Below are 21,656 nucleotides of genomic sequence, written 5' to 3'. Positions count from 1 at the left end.
GTGTAATCTACTATGACTGTAATGTAAAGTTATGTGAGAAGTCGAGGGGAGTGAGTGAAGAGTCATCTGTAACCATGGATACCTCTCAACCGTCCTGCTGGTTACACCAGGCAAGCAGCGCGCTGTAGTCCATTTTTGCTGTAGCATTTTTAGCAAAATCTTAATACCTAATACCTAATAATAAATACATTTTAACTCGTCAAACTGAACGCCAAGGTTTTCGACGGCCTTTGCTTCGCTCAGACCTTATTTGAACTGTATTACCAAAAACTCCATTCATTTTCCCATGGAGATTTTGTCTTACGAACCAAGAAGCATTAATGCTAACGCTAAAAACTAGCTTCCGGATGACTACGACAGTCTATGCTTCTTTTTGAAACTCCTTTAGCATAGGGTACATTGAAGTAACCTTTACAAAAGGAGATGAGATAATGATGTCCCACAATTCCTTGCACCTGATAACACAAAACGATCAATCTTACACTTGTCAATAACACTAGCCTTCCCATATTAGGTAACCTAGTGTCTGTAAAGTTGTATTCTCTTAACATCGCGGTTGTCTTTATGAATTCGTCTTTATGAATTCTTGATGTTTTCCATTGAGGTCGAGGAAAAGTGGACAGGATAGAAAATCAAAATCCAGCCATTTAGAAATTGATTGACAGTCACTTTAAAAAACCTTATGTGAACAAGTATGAACACACAGATGCACACACAGGAGAAATTGCGGACAAAAAGCAATTTGATAAGCAAGCTGATGTATGACATATTCAATTGTAGAATTAGTGAGTGGTTATAAATATAATTCTACATACTGTATGGCAGGCAAACGCAAAGTAGTTTACAACTACTTTGATAATATTATTTCTTTCTAAAGGAAATGCAGTCAGCAGTATCTACATACTAGTCTAAATTATTCTGTATTATATTAGGTACCCAAAGTCTATAATATTAACTCGGGCAAAGTGATATCTGTATTTATAGTTAGTGTGGTTGAATTGAGTTGAGAATTATGTGACTGGCATGAGAAACACTACCAGCTTGAATATACTTGTGGTGAAAACTTGGGTTCTCCAATGTTTTCTCAGTTAGCCTTTTAAAATTATATCAGATTAGTAAACAGAATGTGCCTTTGGAACATTGGATCAATGGTTGCTGATAATGGGCAATGTAGATATTGCGTTAAAGATTAGCCATTTCTTTCTACAAGAGTTGAGAACCCTTTTGCAATTATGTAGGAACATAATGTAATCTGAAAACTGTTGCCCTGATTAAAAAACAATGCAACTGATCTCAGCTGGTGTTCTGACCCCAAATTTTTGACCGATAGTGTATGTCTTATTATTTGTACATTAACTGTGTTGTAAACTAAAAAAAAAACACCAGTATCTAACAGGATTCCCACGTCATGAAAATTCTGGAATATCATGGAATTGTGTCTATTCCAGACATAGGCCCGGTTTCCCGAAAGCATCATAAGCCTAAGAAGGTTGTAAAGTTCCTCTTACGAATGTTTTAAGATTTGTGGACTGTTTCCGAAACCATCATTGCTTAAGAATGTTGTGAAAACACTCGTGGGTCTACAAGCGATCCAGAGGCTAAGAGCGTCTTAACAGGTACGTCTCACTAAGGTCACCCACAGGACATACAGGGAAATTACAACTAAGACTGTAATTATCCAATTTACGTTGGATTACTTACGTGCATTTACTTGTAATGAATCAGATTTTTGTGTGCAAATTAGCATTCATTTCATGTTCATAATAATGTGATTAAAATGGACAAAAATGCAATTAAGTTATGAAATGAGACATTGCCAGAAAAGTTTGCAATTCTCTAATTGTAATCTCTAATTCTCTTTGTCTAATTGTAGGCTCTCTTAATAAGGCCTATAAAGTACAAGCAGAGTAAGTAACATGTAGCTTAGCCTGTGCTGTGTCAAAATCCAAGCCTTTATGGTATTTAAGACTACACATTTCCTCGCTATACTCGACCTCTTTCTCATCTTCAAACGTCTTCTTCAGTGACAGTGGTGCACTCACAAGTAGCAAAGAACAAATAGCCTAAGCCTACAGTATGTCCATACATCATGCAACAAATATGAAACCGGTGAAACAATCTAATCTTAAATAATTAATGTTATTTATGTCTCTGTGTGGTATATAGCCAGCTGGGGATATTTACATGTAGATGCCAAAGTTTTTCTATTTTCGTATTGAAGTGAATTAGCCTAATGTAGCCTAGGCTAGATGCAAAGTTTAAGTAGCTGTGACGTGCAGTCACCTGACGTCACCAAATTAGAGGATATTTCAGAACTATTAACTCAGACAGCTCCCCTTAAGATCATCTTAAAAGCAGTGCACACATGTTCATGCTACGAGCATGTTCGGAAAAAAACAAGCGAACAATCTTGAGATGAATTGTAGAAAACCCTCGTAAGCGTCGTCGTCGATCGTTATTGGGAAACCGGGCCATGGAAAGTCAGGGAATTTTATCATTTTGGGGGCAAAGTCATGGAATATCAGGGAATTTTAATAGCAGTTTAAAATTTACTTGTCAAAATACATTAATACAAATATTTCCACTCAGAATTGGTGTATATCTGGTTATTAGCTTTAACAGATGTGGTATTTGTGGTTCGCATAACTTTGTTTATTCAATGTCCATTTATTTATCTCCCACCCTAAAAAAGTAAAAGACTCTTGAACGCTACAGAACTGTTCTGAAATCTTTGGTCGGTATATTGCACCCTTCACTATATAGTAGGTCAATGAAATTCAGTTTCAGAAAAATCGGTTCACGGAATTTCACTTAGAGTGGGAACCCTGTCTGATGAACTTCTAAATTTTATTTATTAGTTTGCCTCTGTTAATTAATAACTATATATCGTTATATCTATATTAATTAAGTGTGATACTACATTCACACTTAACAAAATGTACACAACACAATTCTAGGTTATCACACATAGTCGCATAAAAAATGTTACCACCTGGCTTTGAATTTCTACATGCATCCTCGGCCTGCACATGCAGACTGTCTTACCCACAACCGTGTCTGGGACCAGTGGGCCTTGCTTGGTGCGAGAGCGACCCTTGGCTTTGCCTCCTGCACCATTTTGACTATTTGCCATGTCGCTTTGTGACTGTCCTATTGTTGATTATGAATGTAAAACAGATATTATGTGTTAAACAAAGCTGTGCATGTATTGTTTCTAGTAGTGTTTGAATAATGTGAAGTGTGACTGTTTTGGTTAAACCATAACCAAGTTATTGAGGTGTCATTTTATTGATGTGTTTTGTGTCCTATTTAATTCACCATGATGAGTTGCATTTATGTTTTATAATCATCAAGTAAGCATCCTGGAATGGACTCCGCATTACAATAGCAATAATAACCACAAATAGAAAAACAAAACTGTGGTGCAATACAGGATAACACTTACTTATGCAGGTAACATTGCACATAGACTGACAGACATGATGGGCAGCAAAACAGTTTCTCCCGTAAAATCAATGCACATTAAAAAGTGTAAAATCATATAACATATGCAGTCTTAATATAAAAAAGTATGTTAAATTACATGTAAAATCATCATTTTAAAAAGTTTTGTTTCATATATTTTCTAAGAAATTCACATATTGCCATAGCACAGCAAACACCACCTTGGTTTGCTGTAGTAATTATTGTGCTAAATATGTTTTTTTTAGGATAATCAATATCAGTTGTTGTAAACACAATGCTAATGTGCATTTTGTGCAATTAAAAGCCTCTAATAATTTAGTATGTTTTAGCAGATACTAGGTAAATGGGCCCAAGTCAACTATATTTGCGTACTTGGAACGCAGTGGCTGTTGGTCCAGATGTTATTAAGATAATCTGGGTAAACTGCTGGCAAATCCATCTCAGATCCATCTCAGATTTTGCTCAAAGTTTGTCTACCAAATATTTAGGTCCCAAAACTAAGACCTGTGAAATGTCGACATGGCACCTATCATTATTTTGTCTACAAATACAATACTTTATTACTGGTAATGTTAAGCCAATATTTGAGGTGTCTGCAACAAATGCACAGAAGATGTTAAGGATAAAACAAGGTGTGATTGCATTTTTTGGTAATGTTATAGGTCTAAATGGTATGTGGGGTAGCTAGGAACACAAAAACCAAGGTGGGAATAGCTTGGTTTATAGTAATTGCCAATATAGTAAGAGCTCGGTTTATAATAAGTGACAATCATGTACCATGTTTCATTAATATATAAATACACTTGCTTGGCTACATTGTATACCTATAGGCTTTCATTCTTGGCCCTGAGGCAAAACAATCATACAATTGCACTTTGTACAATAAATTCTCATACACTGAGCTACTTTCACAAAGATTTTCAAGTGCCTACTAACTTCCCCACATACCACTTTAATCCTATGAAAATGACCGAAAATCCTTGAAATCTTCAAGCCCCATGATATGTGGAGAGCTCAAATATTGGTACAACATTAATAAAATATAGTAGGCCTATGTATGTAAAAAAATAAAATGATGATTGATACCGAAATCTAGGGTCTTGTAGAAAATCAATGAGAATGCCGTACAAACTTTTAATGGTTTAGTCATGCTGAGAGCATGTTTGTCTTCTACCTTACTTAAGTTTGGGCTGCCTATGAATAATACTTTTCATTATATTAATGCCCAAACATTGCTTACCAGACAATGTGATTTTCAGGCTGTAAAACTGAAGTAATTTCAAGGGCTGAAAATAATATGAAGACATATGATTTGAACAGAAATATTTCATAGGCCTTGGTTTAGGGACTCATTCCTGATATAGACAAGGTTTGAAATAAATCTGAGATGGTGCAGCAACAACCTTATCTTATTTGACAAGGAATGACCTTATACTGTTCTTCCAGTATCTGGTCCAACAGCCACTCATTGTCAGTCAGAGATTTAAGGAAGAGATATAAAAAAGATTCTGTAAGACATTCAAAAGAAGCTTTTACTGAGCACACCCTACCTATGATGGTATCTGGAACAAGTGGTCCATCTCGGACGCGTTTCCTTTTTTCTGCTCCCTCTGCCCCTTCTTCTGCCCCTTCTGCCGCCGCTGCTGCTGCTGCTGCCGCCGCCGCTGCCGCTGCTGCTGCTGCTGCTGCGTCAGAATCAGCCTTCGCCTTTGCAGCAGCCTCTGCGGCCGCCCTTGCAGCAGCTTCTGCCGCCTCTATCTCTTCTTTGGTGGCCCCTGGCCTGTTGGCCGCAGCCAGGGCTGCCTCTGCAGCCGCCTTGGCGGCAGCGTCGGCATCATTTAATGCTGCTGCTCTCTTGGCTGCCTCCTCGGCCTCCCTCGCAGCCTTCTCAGCTGCTTCTCTGGCTGCTTTCTCAGCCGCTTCTCTGGCTGCTTTCTCAGCCGCCTCCTTTGCCGCCTTTTCAGCCGCTGCTGCCCTGTCCTCTGCTCTCTGCTTTGATGCAGCATCTGCACCCTCCAGGGCTGCAGCGTCAGCTGCTTCCCTGTCTGCTTTGGCTTTCTTTGCTGCCTCCATGGCTGCCTCCATATCTTTTTTCATTTTCTCCGCCTGCTCGGCTGCAATCTTGGCCAGGTCTTGGCCTCCACCAGCCACACCTGCTTTTCTCTCCTTTTTCTTACCCTTCGATGATTTGTCAGCTAAATTGACAATTTTGAAAGATTAATGAGAAATTAGTACAAAATGTAATTGGATAAGGAAAATGCATTGCTTGTTTTGATGTGAAATAAATATATTTACAGGGTTCTTACCCTCAACTATCAGCCAAGCACTGCAAGATTTGAGGCCTGCTATAGCCGCATAGATTCCACCATCAACGGGCATACAATCTTTGATGAGAAGCTTATGGATAAGCTTGTCTTCAGACACAATTATCTCATACTTCTCGCTGTTCTCTATAGGATTGTTCTTCAGAGTCCATGTAATCTCAGGCATTGGCAGGCTGAGGACACATTCAAATTGAGCATCTTGCCTCTCCTCTGCCTTAACTTCCTGGATTTTGACAACAAACTCGACAGGAGGAACTGATGTTGGGAAAGGAGTATAGATTTTCAGTAATCAGGTGTGATGTGGTAAAACATCATTAAGTTTCATTGCAATCAGATGATTATTTCTTCAAAAATTATTTATTATTTTGTACAGTACAGCATTTGTTATTGACACATGCTATTTTGTCATTCTGATATCATGCAGTAACCAACCAAATTGTTGTTGTACAATACTTACGCTTGAAATCAGTAGAGAAGATGTTAACACCCTCAACGTCCAGTTGGTAAAGTCCAGCATCCTCTGGTTTCAGGTTTTTGACAGTGAAAACAAATTTCTTTCCAACTTGTTTCAGACAATGCTTCATATCCACTTCCATGTCTTTACTGAAAGCAACCATAACTCCATCCTAGTAGTCATGAAACAAATGCAAAACTCAGTGACATCAAAAACCCATTAAGGTCGTCTTCTTAAAGGAAATTAAACAGTTTTACTGAAACGGTAGTATGTAACACAATATTTCTGACAAGAAAGCCCCCGCTAACCTTGTAGATGAAAACCTGACTGTTGGGGTCCTTCAGGTCCATATCAAGTTCAAATTCAGCAGTATCCTCTGATTTGACTTTAATCTGCTTGAGATTACTTAGATGTTGAATGAACTGCAAAGTCAAACACAGAAATTCGATTTGATCAGAACCTTAAACTCATTGGTTGTTGTTGTCCACAAGAACAATTTTGCATTTGGAATATAATCATTTCTTGACGAGTGACAAGGATACATGAACTTTTTTGCTATTTTTTGTTTCGTCTCAAAGTATACCTGAGCTTGCTCCTCTTCTCGTACTCTCTTCATCTCCTGCAGCTTCTTCAGCATTCCACGGAAGTCCGTAATGCCATGCTCAAAACATATACGTTCATAGTCCTTCTTATCAGCGCTCAACAATATGTCCCAGACATCCTCATCAATCTCTCCTTCCTTCTTTTCAGTCGTCTGCTTTTTACTAGACAAGGCAAGGCAAGTTTATTTATATAGCACATTTCATGCCCAGAGCCAATTCAATGTGAGGAAGAACAGCATTTGATCAGTTAGCAGAAATCATTAGGTAACAGCTTGGTTTTAATCTGGATTTGAAACTTGCTATAGTTGGAGCATCTGTGATGTCATTATTAAAATTTAGCCATTACTTTGATGTCCCTGATTTTTTAGCCAGTGTTCTGGCGACTGTTTCCATGAGTATATTTGGGGGCCAAGCAGCGAAGCTGCGAAGGCACCCATTGTGTTTCTATGATTTCTTATTATTACAGTGCATGAAAATGCACTGTACTGTTCTTCCTAGGCAACTTCTTCTTCTTATTATTATTCCGCTTACCACTTTTTCCGTACATAATTTCTCTTGAACAGTTTAACTTAGAAACTTCTTTCAAACTTTGTAACGTAGGTCTTCAAACAGATCGGGTTGCTATGTCTTTTCAACTTTGAAACTTTTATACTTTTTAAACTATTAAAGAAAAACTTTTTAAAAATCCCCATAGACTTAACATTGCCGATTATGACATCATAATACGGCCATTAAGCAATTAGAATCCTATGGCAGGTGTTCAGGCCACCTGCAGCCTCAGGCTTTAAGCATACAATCTGGGTCAATTAAGACTACACATCCTATTCAACTGTTTCCTCTGCCCAAAACTGTTTCAAAATAAAAGTCCTCACTACAATAATCCACTGTTAAACAATGTAACCCATTAAACTACTGAACTTTTTACATTCAACTTTTAAACGGTCTACTTTTAACTTGTCATCAACTATGTCAACACTTGTCATCAACTATGACTCCTACCCACTGTAGCTAGTTAGCATGGTTAACATGTTAGCATTGTTAGCAAAACTGCTAAAAATGATTAGCTAGGTTAGCTAAGTCACATGGTTAGCATAGTTAGCATGTTAGCATGCTAGTTAGCATAGTTAACATAACTATTAAAAATGATTAGCTAGGTTAGCTAAGTCACATGGTTAGCATAGTTAGCATGTTAACATTGTTAACATGCTAGTTATCATAGTTAGCATAACTACTAAAAATGATAAGCTAGGTTAGCTAAGTCACATGGTTAACATAGTTAGCATTGCTAGCATAGTTAGCATGTTTAACAAAACTGCTAGAAAACGTTAGTTAAGTTAGCTAAGTAGCATGGTTAACATAGTTAGCATTGCTAGCATAGTTAGCATACCTATTAACGACCCCATCAGAAGGACTCTTAAAAAATGTGGTGACCTTTGACCTCTAAGGGGCGCTGCAATTGCCAAAAATGCGTTTTGGCCTGTAGTTGTTGATGTGTTTTATCGATCTTTTATTTTTTGATGTGAAACTGATGACAACATGTTCCATCCAGTTCATTCTAAAGCGTGTGTGCAACGGCAGGGCGGGACGGGCAGGGGTGATTAGGTGGGGGAGGGGCTGGCTGGCGGCGGCAGCAGCAATACTCAGCCCTGTTTCAGCCCTACAAAGTCAGTTATGTTTTGATGTTACACTAGTTGAAAATGTTGATCGCGGATGTCTGCTGAGTTCTATCTTGTTGCCGTGGCTACTCTGGCCTATTCTGCTTGGCCCCCTCATTGCTGCTTGCAGCTATATTTGTGCATTTAAATTTCACATTTCATTATGTACAGAATATCATTAAGTACAGAAAACTGACAAAGTATACATAGAAAGGGGAAAATTGGAAAAGTTGTATGAACAGATTAGCTTCTGCATTCTCCTCTCCAACAATGTACCACTCCGTGTCCTTATAATGTCAAATAAATCAGTCAGTGACTCACCCTTTCCTCAACATCTTTCTGAACTCTGTGGGATTTTGTTTAGGTCCTTAAAGATTAAAGAGATTAGATTTTTTTAGATTAGATTCAACTTTATTGTCATTGTGCAGAGTAAAAGTACAGAGACAACTAAATGCAGTTTGCATCTAACCAGAAGTGTAAAATGTGAAATGTACAGAAAAGTACAATGTGATATACACATAAAGTACATTAAGAGAGGAAAGATCATGACAGTTATGAAGCTAAACAATAGGTATTTTGTTTACTTTGTATATGTTGCATACCTTCTTTAGACTTTGCCATCTCCTTCTTCTTTTTGAAACCAACTTTTTATACAATGATGTCCATGAAACAAACAAAAATACACAGTTATTATGGTGGTGTTGATTAAATCAGAATCCCATTAAATTCAGTTGAATTATATTATTGAAGCATTTGTAATGTGTTATTATACCTTCAATAATATTCAGCATGACAGTGCACACAGCCTTTCCAAATTCATTTCTGGCATAGCACTTGTAGGTGTCAGCTTCATCCGAACTTACATTAGGTATCTGAAGGATGACTGACAATGTTAATCAGTAGTGCACAATTAATTGATAAGCAACAAATGTGATTGTTTGTGTGTGTGTGTGTGTGTGTGTGTGTGTGTGTGTGTGTGTGTGTGTGTGTGTGTGTGTGCGTGCCATGTGAGACTGCCATGTGTCTGCAGGCATCCTGTTCTACATATTCATGATAAAGCCAGTGATGTTTACCTCTAAGGTGTGTTCATTTGTATTTTCGTCATATTTGCTTTGGAACTTTTCCGGGTCGCTCATTTCCCCATTGGCTCTTCTCCATGTGACCTCAGGCTTTGGCTCTCCATGCACAATGGCTTTAAATATGGCAAGCTTCCCTGCGTTTTGAAACATCATGATTAGCACAGCTATTCATATTACACAAGTGATTCCACAGTAAAAAATAATTATAATAATGGTGTAAACAATTCCCAAGCTTTCATTATGGACGATTTAGCTTCCAGTTAAAGAGGAGTTAAATGCTGTCAACTTTATGATAGCAATGAGGTGTTAATGTAGTGAGAGTTATTGGTAGGGTGGGCTCTAGAATGATGCTCTCGAACATAGCTCATTTCAGAGATTAAGGCAAACATCCTTCTGAAAGTTTGTTAAATCTATAACAAGAAAGATACAGGTGCTATTGCAGTGCTGGTGTATGCTATGCCTACAGTATATTTTGTTGCTTATATTCTCTGAGCTTCTGAATTTACATATGTTATTATAAAAATGGTTTAGATACTCATAGGGATTTATTATACCCTGAAGGAACGCTTTCTTGACCCACATTGTTTTCTTTAATATCCAAATAAGAACAATGCTATATTTTAGCACAACATTTTGATATGCTATCTGTGTAACCTGTATCATCACCACTTGTATTGCACACCTCATTTGGGCTGAGGCTAGGAGAGTGATATGCAATAGGAGCTATTTGGTTTCTTTCTAGCCACATTGCGTCCTTGATGCTTGTCCCGTGCCGTGGACAAGCATCCAGAGAAGAAGCAGCAAATCCAGTAAATCATTTCCAGTATTATAGACACCTAAATTTAGTCACTCTCGCCCACGACTCTTCCCCTGTGCTTTTAATATTTCCCACAACATAAACCTGAGTCACTGACTGACATGTGACCAAGGTCACAGAGTTTCATTCTGGCCATCCCACCTGTTACCATGGTGGTCTGATGAATATGGGTGCAGTCTGGCATGGAGCTCAGATTTTTATACTGCTAGCTTTTTTTAGAAATGCCTTGTTGCCCAAAGTCAGGCTTGTAGTCAATGTACAGTAAAATCTTTAAAACATGTAAAACATGCAGTGTCCACCACACATTAGAGTGCATTAACTTTGCATTGCTTCCAGTGCACTAACTTTGTATTGCTTCCAGTGCACTAACTTTGCATTGCAATTTGAGCATCACTTTGGGAAGTTATAGAAATGGTGCTTAGGGCAGAAACTCCTGTTGTGCTTGTGAAGTTTTCCAATACGTTTTTGCAAGAGCAAATATTTGTCATTAATAACCAATAATTAATTTAGCATAGCCTTACCCTCTTGAATTGTCAATGCAATTGGTTTGCGAGTGAAGTCTGGAGTGGTTTTTCCTTCCGGGAGCGTTTCAATATATTGTGTGATCATGACCCCAGGCACCTTAGACCTAAATTTGATGCCTAAACAGAAAGGCAATGCAATTAGTCAGACATATGCATTGCAAAAACAGATTTTAGAACAGTGTAATCAAGCAGTAACCCTGTTAAAGTAATGTGGAGCGACATGTTGTTTTAATTAATTAGGCTTTTAAAAGATTGTAATGAAACATTAGATCAACTACTCTCAAGCATCTGGACAATGGATATGTGCTCATGCTACTCCTCTTTTATGGACATAAATTATAAGACATTTTTATTTATATATTAAAATGCATAGCGCACAGAAAATTAGGCAGAGGAATACTGGTGAACAAAGTGAAATGTCCTTGTCACCTATTAAAAAAATGTTTATTGTAATTTATTACAAAACATAGCTACACTAAAGAAGAATAGTGTAGCTATGTTTTGTAAAAGGTTTTGATAAAGTTCAACCTTTGTGCCCCTTGTGAGATTGTAGGGGTGTTGAGAAAATAAGGACAGTTTTGTTAGTGAGAGTCCCAGTAAGAATGTTCACTTTGTTATTACATGGCTGCTTTCTATAGAAATTATCTTAAACTTTGAATTAAGTTTGAATTAGTTTTGCTACCTGTGTCTTTAGCAAATCCAGTCAAATTGAAGGATTTCCCAGGTTTGTATTTCTCTTGTATTACCTTGATAATTCCCACAAAAGAAATGCAAGAAATTATATGTAATTTAAAAACAAAAATCAGTCAGTAATTCCCCAAAAATAATAACCCCAGTAATTCAAAGAGCAAGTTCAGTCACTTTTGGCCGCAATATAAGCAACAAACCCTCTCAAGATCCTAGTGGGACTGTTTAGATAGCCTTTACTTTGATTTGGGCATTGTAAAGGTCTGATACACAGTCTAGTCTGTAAAATATCAGACCTCTTCACCCCTCAGTTTGCCAATCACAATCAAGTTTTCCTCCAAGCCATGTAATAACTGCAGTGACCTTATAATTATCTGTGTACATTGGTGTGTTATAATAGCTGTGTTAGCAGCTAGACATGAGTCTGTTTAAACCCTTAATGGGGATTTGATGAGTCATGGGACATCCACACAGAAGTTAGCAAGCATATAGTCACATATGTCATAGTCATATGCATATTCAGTGAATATGTGCAGTCAAAGAAAACAGTCTGAACATTTGTATTGAAAAATTGTTCAAATGTTTAGACTGTGATCCTTTGAGGCATACCTTTCTTCTTGGTGGACTCTCCTTCAGCACCTGCACCTTCTACTGTAGGTGTTTTAACATAAATGGACAATACAATGGTGGAAGGAAACAGGACAAGAGATTGTCAAACGTGTGACTTGGGAACATTGACAGAGATTGTCGACAAACAGACAAAGACAAATGGAGAGGATCAACAAAATATGTAAGAAATGGGCTTTCCTTTGTAGAAGATTCTAAATGGTGGCAGAGACAAATAATCCCTCAGGACATCCTTATAAAAGCAGGATATAAAGTTGCTGGAAATTAGCATGAAGTACATATAACATCTTTTTGAGATATATAAGTACACAATGGCATGAATTGTAGATGAGTGTCCACCTCTGATTTCTTCTCATCCTCTTCTCTGTGTGTAGTTGATGGTTAGTTTGTAACTGTTAGAACTGTGAGTATTGGAGACCTTGCATGGATCTGATGAATCATCAGCTTCTACTGTAGTTCTTTTTTTCCCCCGATCATCAATACATTCCATCCTCAGATGTGTATGTTCACAGCATTTTCAGAACTGTGCAGCATTTTGTTCCTTTGGGACTTCCACGGACAATGGAACAATCCATATTTTCATTGTTCACATTTTGATTGTATTTGACATGGAGGAATTTTCAGTGATGTGAGATACTTCCCATTCCCTACAGAAATCCCACCATTTTCATGCTCATCCTTGGTTGATCTTTGTTTTCTTATTGCTCATCTCTCAAAAAGCATGTTTCCCAACTGCATTCAAAGCAAAACAAGCTAGATGAAAAGCATGGGTGCAAACCTTGTTTCTTCAAAAGAGAACATGCTTATTTGATATGCTAATAAGATTCATGTTCTTTCTCCACATATTTTCTCTGTTCCAATATCAATGGAAATATCATACCATAATATGAGCTGTTTTTGTGATACTTAAGCGATGCAAAGATAAATGCAAATAACTGGTGTTAAATCTGTGGTTCCCAAAGTGTGGAGCGGATTAGGAGGAATGCAGAGCAGTAAACGGGCGTGAGGTGAGTGGAAAAAAAATATAAAAACAATAATTGCAGATAAGATTAAGTATGGCAAATGCTCTTATAGCATTTTTGCCTATTTAATTATGGCTTAGGTTTATAGCCTATTTGCTGATGAATTTGCCTACTTTGTACCTGTATAATTGGTCAGGCCTACCACCGAATTAATAGGCATGTACCTAACATGAACATGGGATGGATTTATCACCCAGTCAATTAAATAAATAAAATGTCACATGCAAAAAAAATTAAAGGTGAACTTGAACTTACAAATGTTTAACTGTAAAAATGGGGGGAAAATAATAATAATAATAATAATAATAATAAATAATAAAGCCTGGAAACCGTCAGTTGTCACAAATGCGTACAGTCTACTTTGACTGTGAATTGAACATAGCTCACTCCACTGAATTCTTCAAATGTTGATGCTGGTTTGTGTTGTATCAAGAGGATCACTTCTCAGTCTCAGTGTTGTATGTGATGGTGTATTATTTAACTCCATCACAACACTTTCACATGGATTATGATGTGGCACGATCCAATGGTTTGCTTTGCTGGTCAGAATGTGTCCTACTGTCATTCGGGAGTCCTTGATGAGTACCGTAGACCGTCCATAATCTTTTCAAAGTAGCAAATGCAATAGAAATTCTCTTGGGAATAACAGGAGAGATGTTTGATAGAGATGATTGGTTCATCTAACATCAGGAAAATAGCTAATTATTTATTTCCTCCATACATTGCTGTTTACCTGGTGATATAGATTTGTTTTATTTTATTGTTCGATCTCCTTTTTTTTTTTCTTACCTTTCTGCCCCTCGGCAGAGTTATCCGTCACTTTCGACTTTGGCAACTTCATCTTGGCTTTAGCTTAGAGCTTTACAGCAACAGAGGGGTCTGTATAGAGAGAATATAAACAGCAAAGCATAACTGTGAATGAGAAGGCATTGCCAGACAATCACTACCTGTCCTATTCAAAAATATTACTAGTGTGTCTAAAAACATTATGTCTTGCAGCAAGAAAAATAGAAATCACTCAGAGCCTAGGTACACTAGAGATCTCAATATAATGACTTGCTACTTCCCCCTTTTCAAGATTTATTTTCAACCTCTTCGAGCCCTCTATTGAGAGCATTTATGACAGTGGAGAGTATACAGGAAATGAATGGGAGAGCTATGGATTGTTTGATTTAGAAATGACCTCAGGTCAGACTCGAGCCTGTGTCCTTGTGGGCACTGAAGTTCAAGGAAAAGTGAAGATCCGCACACCAGAGAGCTCCCATTAAAGTTTTATTTGAAGTGATGTTTCAAGCCCTTACGGCCCTTCCTCAGACTTACGCTTCGTCTGGGGAAGGGCCGTAAGGGCTTGACACGTCACTTGTGGGCACTGAGCCCATATGTAGTAGGGTAGGGGATGCTGCTTGTACCACAGCTCCTCCAACTGGCAACTTTCAATTGCATGTAAATGTAGAACTCCCCAGTGAGGATGTAATCATTTGTACAGCTGAGTGAATGAGATTTACCAAGTTTAAACTGTTATCATTGTTGAAGTTGCAGTTGAAGACAAAACGATGTGGTTGTCAATGAGGTGATGAGGTGAAGATGAGGTGTCGAAGTGAAACAAGCACAAGAATCGGTATCATCTTTGATATTTAGATTTTCTGAATTATTTGTAGAATAATTCGCCTGACTATAAACAGACAAAAAATAAAAGTAATTTAATTGAAATTCTATATCCAAGTACAATAAATGGGAGCTCAGGCCTTGATAGAATAGTAATAAATGTCAATAGAAGACAAAATGCTTCAAATGTACTTTGCACAGTGCCTACTTTGTACAGTGCTCTGAATGCCAATGGCATTTTTTTCCTCCACTGTCTTCATGCTAAAATAAAACAACAGTGCCTTCCCAGCATACACAGGGAAATACATTTTGACGCTATTTTGTACACACATACCCAATCTCTTAGTAATCCATGTATCCATCCATCCATCAATCAAAAATCAGTTCTGCTAGTCATCCTTCCAATGTTGGCACATACACTTGACTACTGAGAGATTGTGCACAGACCTTTACACTGGGGGTTAATTTTAAACAGATTGTAAATGAAGGAACTCATATGACCATAATGGTTCAGTGGAAGCACGTCTGTGGGCTATGTAATCCACTCTCTGTGGCTGGTATCACATGCCTCATAAATGACTAGTTAGTAAATTTTACGGTAAAGTCTGACCTCATAATGTTTTTATTCAGTTAGCAGACTGTTCATTGGGTACAGGTAAAAGAGGTGGGGTTATTTTGTACCTTATCTGCAACCTGGAGTTTGTAGTAGCTATGATGTGCCATATGATGTAACTCCGAGGTGAGTGCTTCGTTACCTGTGAGTAAGTTGTGGCTGACTGTTTTTTTTTTTTTCATTAATTTTAATGAAATTTTGAATACATACATGATATACATACCATTCCTCGCTGCTGTTACTATAGTGGTATATTTTGTGTTGAATAATGGATCGTATCATAAGAAACAACAGTTTGGTTTGTTTCTGTTTTATTTTGCCTCCTATAGAGGTACAGAATTTGATATTTAAACAAGAAATTGTGGGGGTTTCAGTGGATATGACTTCAATGTGTTGGAACATAAGGAAAAACAATTATCTGATCTTCATGTTCTTTGTTACTGAATTGATAACAATTCACAGCCCACTCTGACACTAGTAGTGGTAGTTATGATCATTCTGATTGCCATTATTTTGGTCTATCCATGTATTTCATTGATTATGTGGCACGTGATGTCGGAACGTCTTAACTGGTTGGAGGTCATGTTGTGCGTCCATTGTATTTACCTCTGTGTAGATCAGGGAGCACTTTATTTTATGTGAAAAAATATTTAGAGAATATCTTGCATATGATGTTATCACTTAAGTACAGAAGGCATTTCTCTGATATGTGTACAATACTTAACTCCAGAACTACAAATATGTATGGCAGAGTGTATGAGCTTGTATGTGTAAATTCAGATATAAATGTAGCTTGTGATTTTGTTTGGATATTGCATAGGGGGATTCATCAGCAGTGTATATTTAATGTGTATTTTCATGGATAGTTATTGTTTTGATTGTATATGAGGAGCAAAAACAAACAAACAAACAAACATGTATTTGCCAATAAAAAAGAAAGTGTATCAGGAGATCAGTAAGAAATCAGAAAGTGTAGTGTAGTGAGGTACATGTTATCAGGTTCAAGGACCTCTAATTGTCCTCTCTTTGTAAATAGTCTCCTGCAGCTATTTGTGATGGGCCTCATTTTAACTATTGTCCACATTAAATCTGCATGCTTGCCCTGAATGGCTCCCCCCTTGTCTTACTAAGGTCTTGGCTGATGCTTGAAAACAGGCTGTGCTTCCGCAACAGTAAGGAGCCAAACAGATTGACATTGGAGATGTCCGGGGGGGGGGGGGGGGGGGGGGGGGGTACGATAGGGGGTTTTAGCAGTCAGGCAGGGGGACAAATGTTCATGGTCACATGAAACCCTTCACTCATAACCCTAAAAGTTTAGAAAGGGGAAAAAAAAAAGTTATATGTGTTTCTACAGTGTGATTGACATTGCCCCCTGATGCTATTATCAACACATTAGCTGTCAATGGTTTTGGACAGTGACACACAGCTCTGCGCCGCTCACCTTCTGCCTTCACATGTTTCTCTCATAAGAACGGCGGCTGCTTAAAAGGAAGCAATTTTTTGCGCAGTGAGAAACTGGAGACAAGCTCCATAACCTAATTACAAATCAGCAGTATGCAGAGCAGCAGCCGCAGCGGGTGACAGAAGTAGAGTGTGAGTTTGACACTACATGCTAAGCAAGAGCACAGTCTAGCAGCTTGACATGTTGGACAAAAAGTACCACCCCTGTGGCCTCATATATCAGTTGTGATGAGTTTGGCTGTCATTGTATGATGGTGTTGTTTGTGGACATTGATATATTATTATAAATAGAATATCAGTGTTTTCCAAAATAGAATTTGGCCTTCTGCCCATCTCTTAGCATTAAAAGGGATGGGTGTCACAATACTTAATACTCGTGCTATAGCATTAAGTTAGGTAATGAAGCTGGGCTCTAGGTTGTGGGGTTGCCGTATTATTATTATTCATTTCACTTCATTGAACTGAGCCATGTCACATTGATTCTGATAAAAGAAGCGAGATACAAACAGTATTATTATTAAAATATGTAACAGAAAATATGTACAACCAACCATCATTAACACACTGTGCTAGTAAGACTTTATTTTAGGGAATACACAGTGTTGGCTATTAACACATAGTTAACTGTGTGTGTGTGTGTGTGTGTGTGTGTGTGTGTGTGTGTGTGTGTGTGTGTGTGTGTGTGTGTGTTTGTGTGCCCAAAAAGGTCTATTTCCTTACTTACCAACTTGCTGGCCTTACCTAAGGTGACTGATAGAGTACATATCAGAATAAAAAGTGTATAGCCATCGAATATAATGTTACTGTTTTTTTTATAGTGGTGGAATAGTAAAAATGGTAAAATAGGTATTCTCACCTGCTAACTGTACCTACGTATATGTCCATCTCACAGCACAGAGACATCTGTCAGGGTCTGATAGAGGCTTAAAGGAGAACTCTTTTCATACATATCTCTGTTTCTCAAGGTCACAAGTACTGTCTGTTCTGGTGGCACCTTTAAAGTCACCCCCCCAGAGTGTAGCACTGTAGCTGCTTGGCTGCTCTAGCTCTAGCTTTTTTTTTTTCGTACTCTGTGACCTCGAGAAAGAGAGATCTATGTGACAAATCACTGGAGTTTCGTTGTGAAAACACAAGGTTGTTACTTTAGAGAGGTGTGATAGGGTGATTATATGAAAAGTAATCTTTTAATTTAGATACTTTAGATACTTTAATTTAATCACTTTTACTGATTAAAATGCACTCATTGCTCTTGAGCAAAATTCCACTTCAAAACAGGAGCCCTTCGTGAATCAGCACTAGCAGCTTGGATGGATAAAATTAAAATGACTTGGACCTGCTGTGCGCATTGCGGATGTACCAAGAGTAATTTACCTATTCGATGAGACCTCGTTGAGCACAGAACATAATATGAGTTATTATAGAACACAATAGTTGATGTCATTACCATATTTTGCTCTTTTGATATGGTAACGTTGTGAAACTCTGTCACTGAATAGGGTTTTCTCAAGTGAAAAAATACCTTGTGGGTATTTCAGTAAAACACCTTATGAATGTGATGCGTATTCCCCTTTGCACAATATATTTACAATTTATGGGCAGAGGCAGAGTCTCTCCAAAACATTTCCCATATTCTCTTTTGCATATAACAGTCGAATTAGAACCTTTAAACATATTTCTTGTAAATCTTTTCTCACTATAAAGTTTAATATGAGGTTGTAAATGAAACAAGTTATGGTGTTCGTATTTTAATGCAATAAAGTGGCTAATTATTTCTAAGTTTTCTTTATTGCCAATCCTGAAATGCTGGCAGTTACCTCTGGTTTTCAGTTAGCAAAGCACACTAACATATAGCCATTTGTTGTAGGTGAAGAAATGGCTGCCGTATTAATCAGATAGCCTGTCAGTGCTTAATTTATGCAACATTGACGCCGTTCCGTGGGTCATCCAGTCGAGTGCAATCCATTTTACCAAAAGCCACAGTCAAGTACCACTTTGTCAGGACACACTTAGAACGTGCTGCTTGAAGGATTACAGTCCACCAAAATTCTTTCACAGCTGACACGGCATCCATGGCCAACTTCTCATATATCAACTCAGGCAACGCTTAACACGTTCAGTACACTCACCAGGATGCAAAGTGTCTTATCCAGAATGAGACTTAGAGGTATAACTCAGGCAAAACAGTCATTGACGACAAATACCCCTGGGTGTTAAATGACTGCTAAGCTTTCAACTTTAGCTGGCAAATGATGTAATGGGCCTCATACCAGGATAAACAGATAGATTATAGAACACTGAAACAGTTTACCAGGTCATGTTTTATGTTGGTAATAAAACATTTCCATCATTTTATACATTAACAGTGTAGCAGCTATACTTTGACAAAGTTCTGTTTAGGAGTAAAATTGTTCAGTAAGTTCTTTGATAACTTTTGAATCTGAAAGAAATAAGTACTAAAACATGCTAAAATCCCCAAATAATTGTGCTGTACTTAATTGTGCTGTCCATAGTTTATAGTTATTTTCAAATTCAGTTGTACTGCAAGGAAAATGCCATATTCTTAAGCAGCAATTTATTTCTAAAAACCTAGATACAGTTAGAGCTCTGTTTCCTCTTTATGGTTGTATCCCCACCCATACAGGAATCTCAGGGCACATTTTGATCTCACACCCTCATCTATAGTTAGCCATCACCCTGCAACCTCACTGCAATGACTTCACACCACCTGACCACAAGCACCATCCAGCTCCGCAGATTCCAATCCCTGAAACTAATACTGTAGACCTGCATGTCCAAGTAAATGATTTTATGTGTGGGCGCCAAACTGCACAACTGTAATAGAATCCTGTCATAGCGTATGTACCATGCATGGCCAGAACAACTTTAGGGTACTTAATGATGGAAGGCTAAAATTAGATTAGAACACATAAAAATCATCATGTGCACTACACAAACTACATCATAATGTTTTATAACTCAGTGTTTTCATTGTGCTCTGAAAGGGCAACTTAAACTGAACACACTTGTTATGATGCCAAAATTAATGACACTACAGAAATTCTTGGTGAAGAGATAAAAAGATATTAATGACTTTATACATCCTCATGCATTTACAGTAGCAGTCTTTAGCACACTACAGACAACACTGCATTACTTTCTAGTACAGTCCAGCTCTTTCACAATGAATACACATGGTTCTTACGGTTCCTTCAACTACTGGATAGAATGCTGGCATTTTAAAGATGTAGATACTCCATTTTCTCTACTTTTGTGTACTGTTCACCCAGAGAGGAGGTAAGAACTACCTACCTGTTCACAGTCCTCAGCGCTCACAATATCAACTCCTCACAAGCAGCTCTCTTGCCACCCTGATATTTGAGTGCTGCCTCTAAGTTCTGCAAGGTAATAAATCCTTTGGAGCAAGAGCAACATATGCTTCTGTGGCAAGTTCCCTCAGCACCCTCTACTCTGCTGATGCCAAAAGGAGTTCTCTTCTGTTATGGATGGAGGAGCCTCAGGAAGAGGCAGTTGAATATGTATGGAGGGGACTTTGAGTGTTGAGTGGTGGTGTCTAGCATGAGTAGGTCAGAGGGGTTCTTCTGCACCTCTTTTGCATTGCCACCTTATTATACGAGATGACACTTGACCCTGTCTGGCCCACCTTAACACAACAAAAGGAAATGGCATAGATTCCCTGAATGTTTTCTGTGCTCACATTGAAAAACGGAATACGGTCTTTAACCTGTGTCTAAATGTACTTTAGTTTGAATGTTTTATGACATACATTTATTTTGAAAAACATCATTCGAATTTTATCAACTGACCACCACACAAGCAAGATACCTACCAGCCAGTTGAAAGAATAATTGCCCATGATTGTGGCATAATTAACCCTTATCTCAAGAGATGGAGTGTTGTGGTATCGCACATGAACATGCTGTTTCAGTCTGAGGCAAATGGCTGTGCTGGTATTCTGTATAAGGGACATTTTTGAAGTGTTCTATTGATTTTGTCCTGTAGTTTTGACAAAAAGTCACTAATTCTAAAAAAAGACCGGACAAAAACATTTTTCATTTTGTAAAATAACTAAATCCATTCCATTCATTCAACACAAGGGAGCAGAATGGCAACAATTCCAAAAAGGTTACATTTGTGTTTCCAAGTGAGGAAAGGAAGCAAATGGGGTCCGAGCAACGTGAGATGCAAAGTTATGTGTACAAATCACTGTACAGCGCCTCTCAACTATCTTAATGTGACTGCAGAGTTGAGGCATCCATAGCTTGACAAGGGTTGATGCTGAAAACAAATCTTGAAAAATTACTCATATTTCAATGAAATTAAGTGAATGAAAGAAAAACACAATCAGGTGTCTTTAAACTCAACTTTAGCATAGAACGGTTTGCTATGGCTGATTGAGTTTTAAGTTTTCAGTTTGTATTGCATAGTAGCTTGATTGACTGCTTCTGTCGTCATGGCTTTTAGGTAGCTGTAGTGACATAAGCTGTGTCTCTAAGACTGAGCTGGGAGATATTTTGGGGGTATGACAAAAATGTGTGCTCACCATGTGACCACCTGGTGTCATGGTAAAGATGGTGTGAAAAAATAACTAATCCTTCCAGGGTCACGTATGACAACATGTCACTAGGCCAGGAGTATTCTTACACTGACATGGAGCAGTCATGCTCATGCCTTTGCATACTGCTGCTTTCTCAAGTTCAGTG

The 21,656-nt window shown here is 38.0% G+C and overlaps 1 protein-coding gene across 6 annotated transcripts in view; it reads right to left on the bottom strand.

Annotated features, from left to right (window-relative positions):
• Positions 1 to 20,447, bottom strand: part of LOC121706715 (immunoglobulin-like and fibronectin type III domain-containing protein 1) — a 38,862-nt gene extending 18,415 nt beyond the window's left edge. Inside the window, exons 1-14 of one of the 6 annotated variants that reach the window (XM_042088680.1) lie at positions 20,245 to 20,447; positions 14,046 to 14,135; positions 12,217 to 12,255; positions 10,918 to 11,037; positions 9,574 to 9,713; positions 9,273 to 9,372; positions 9,103 to 9,144; positions 8,822 to 8,867; positions 6,827 to 7,007; positions 6,552 to 6,665; positions 6,247 to 6,415; positions 5,772 to 6,044; positions 5,016 to 5,660; positions 3,046 to 3,150 (exon numbers count right to left, since the gene is read on the bottom strand). In XM_042088680.1, coding sequence (XP_041944614.1) covers positions 3,046 to 3,150; positions 5,016 to 5,660; positions 5,772 to 6,044; positions 6,247 to 6,415; positions 6,552 to 6,665; positions 6,827 to 7,007; positions 8,822 to 8,867; positions 9,103 to 9,144; positions 9,273 to 9,372; positions 9,574 to 9,713; positions 10,918 to 11,037; positions 12,217 to 12,255; positions 14,046 to 14,097 — 2,026 coding nt within the window. In that variant the 5' untranslated portion in view covers positions 14,098 to 14,135; positions 20,245 to 20,447. Of the gene's footprint in view, positions 1 to 3,045; positions 3,151 to 5,015; positions 5,661 to 5,771; positions 6,045 to 6,246; positions 6,416 to 6,551; positions 6,666 to 6,826; positions 7,008 to 8,821; positions 8,868 to 9,102; positions 9,145 to 9,272; positions 9,373 to 9,573; positions 9,714 to 10,917; positions 11,038 to 12,216; positions 12,259 to 14,045; positions 14,136 to 20,244 lie in introns of all 6 variants that reach the window. The other 5 variants (XM_042088679.1, XM_042088683.1, XM_042088681.1 and 2 more) reach the window with 5 other exon arrangements.
• Between the last annotated feature and the right edge of the window lie 1,209 nt (positions 20,448 to 21,656).

Source organism: Alosa sapidissima, chromosome 4, assembly GCF_018492685.1.
Source record: "Alosa sapidissima isolate fAloSap1 chromosome 4, fAloSap1.pri, whole genome shotgun sequence".
Lineage (NCBI taxonomy): Eukaryota > Metazoa > Chordata > Actinopteri > Clupeiformes > Clupeidae > Alosa > Alosa sapidissima.
The sequence above is the reverse complement of the archived record's forward strand: the minus strand, read 5'-3'. Positions and strand labels throughout refer to the sequence as shown.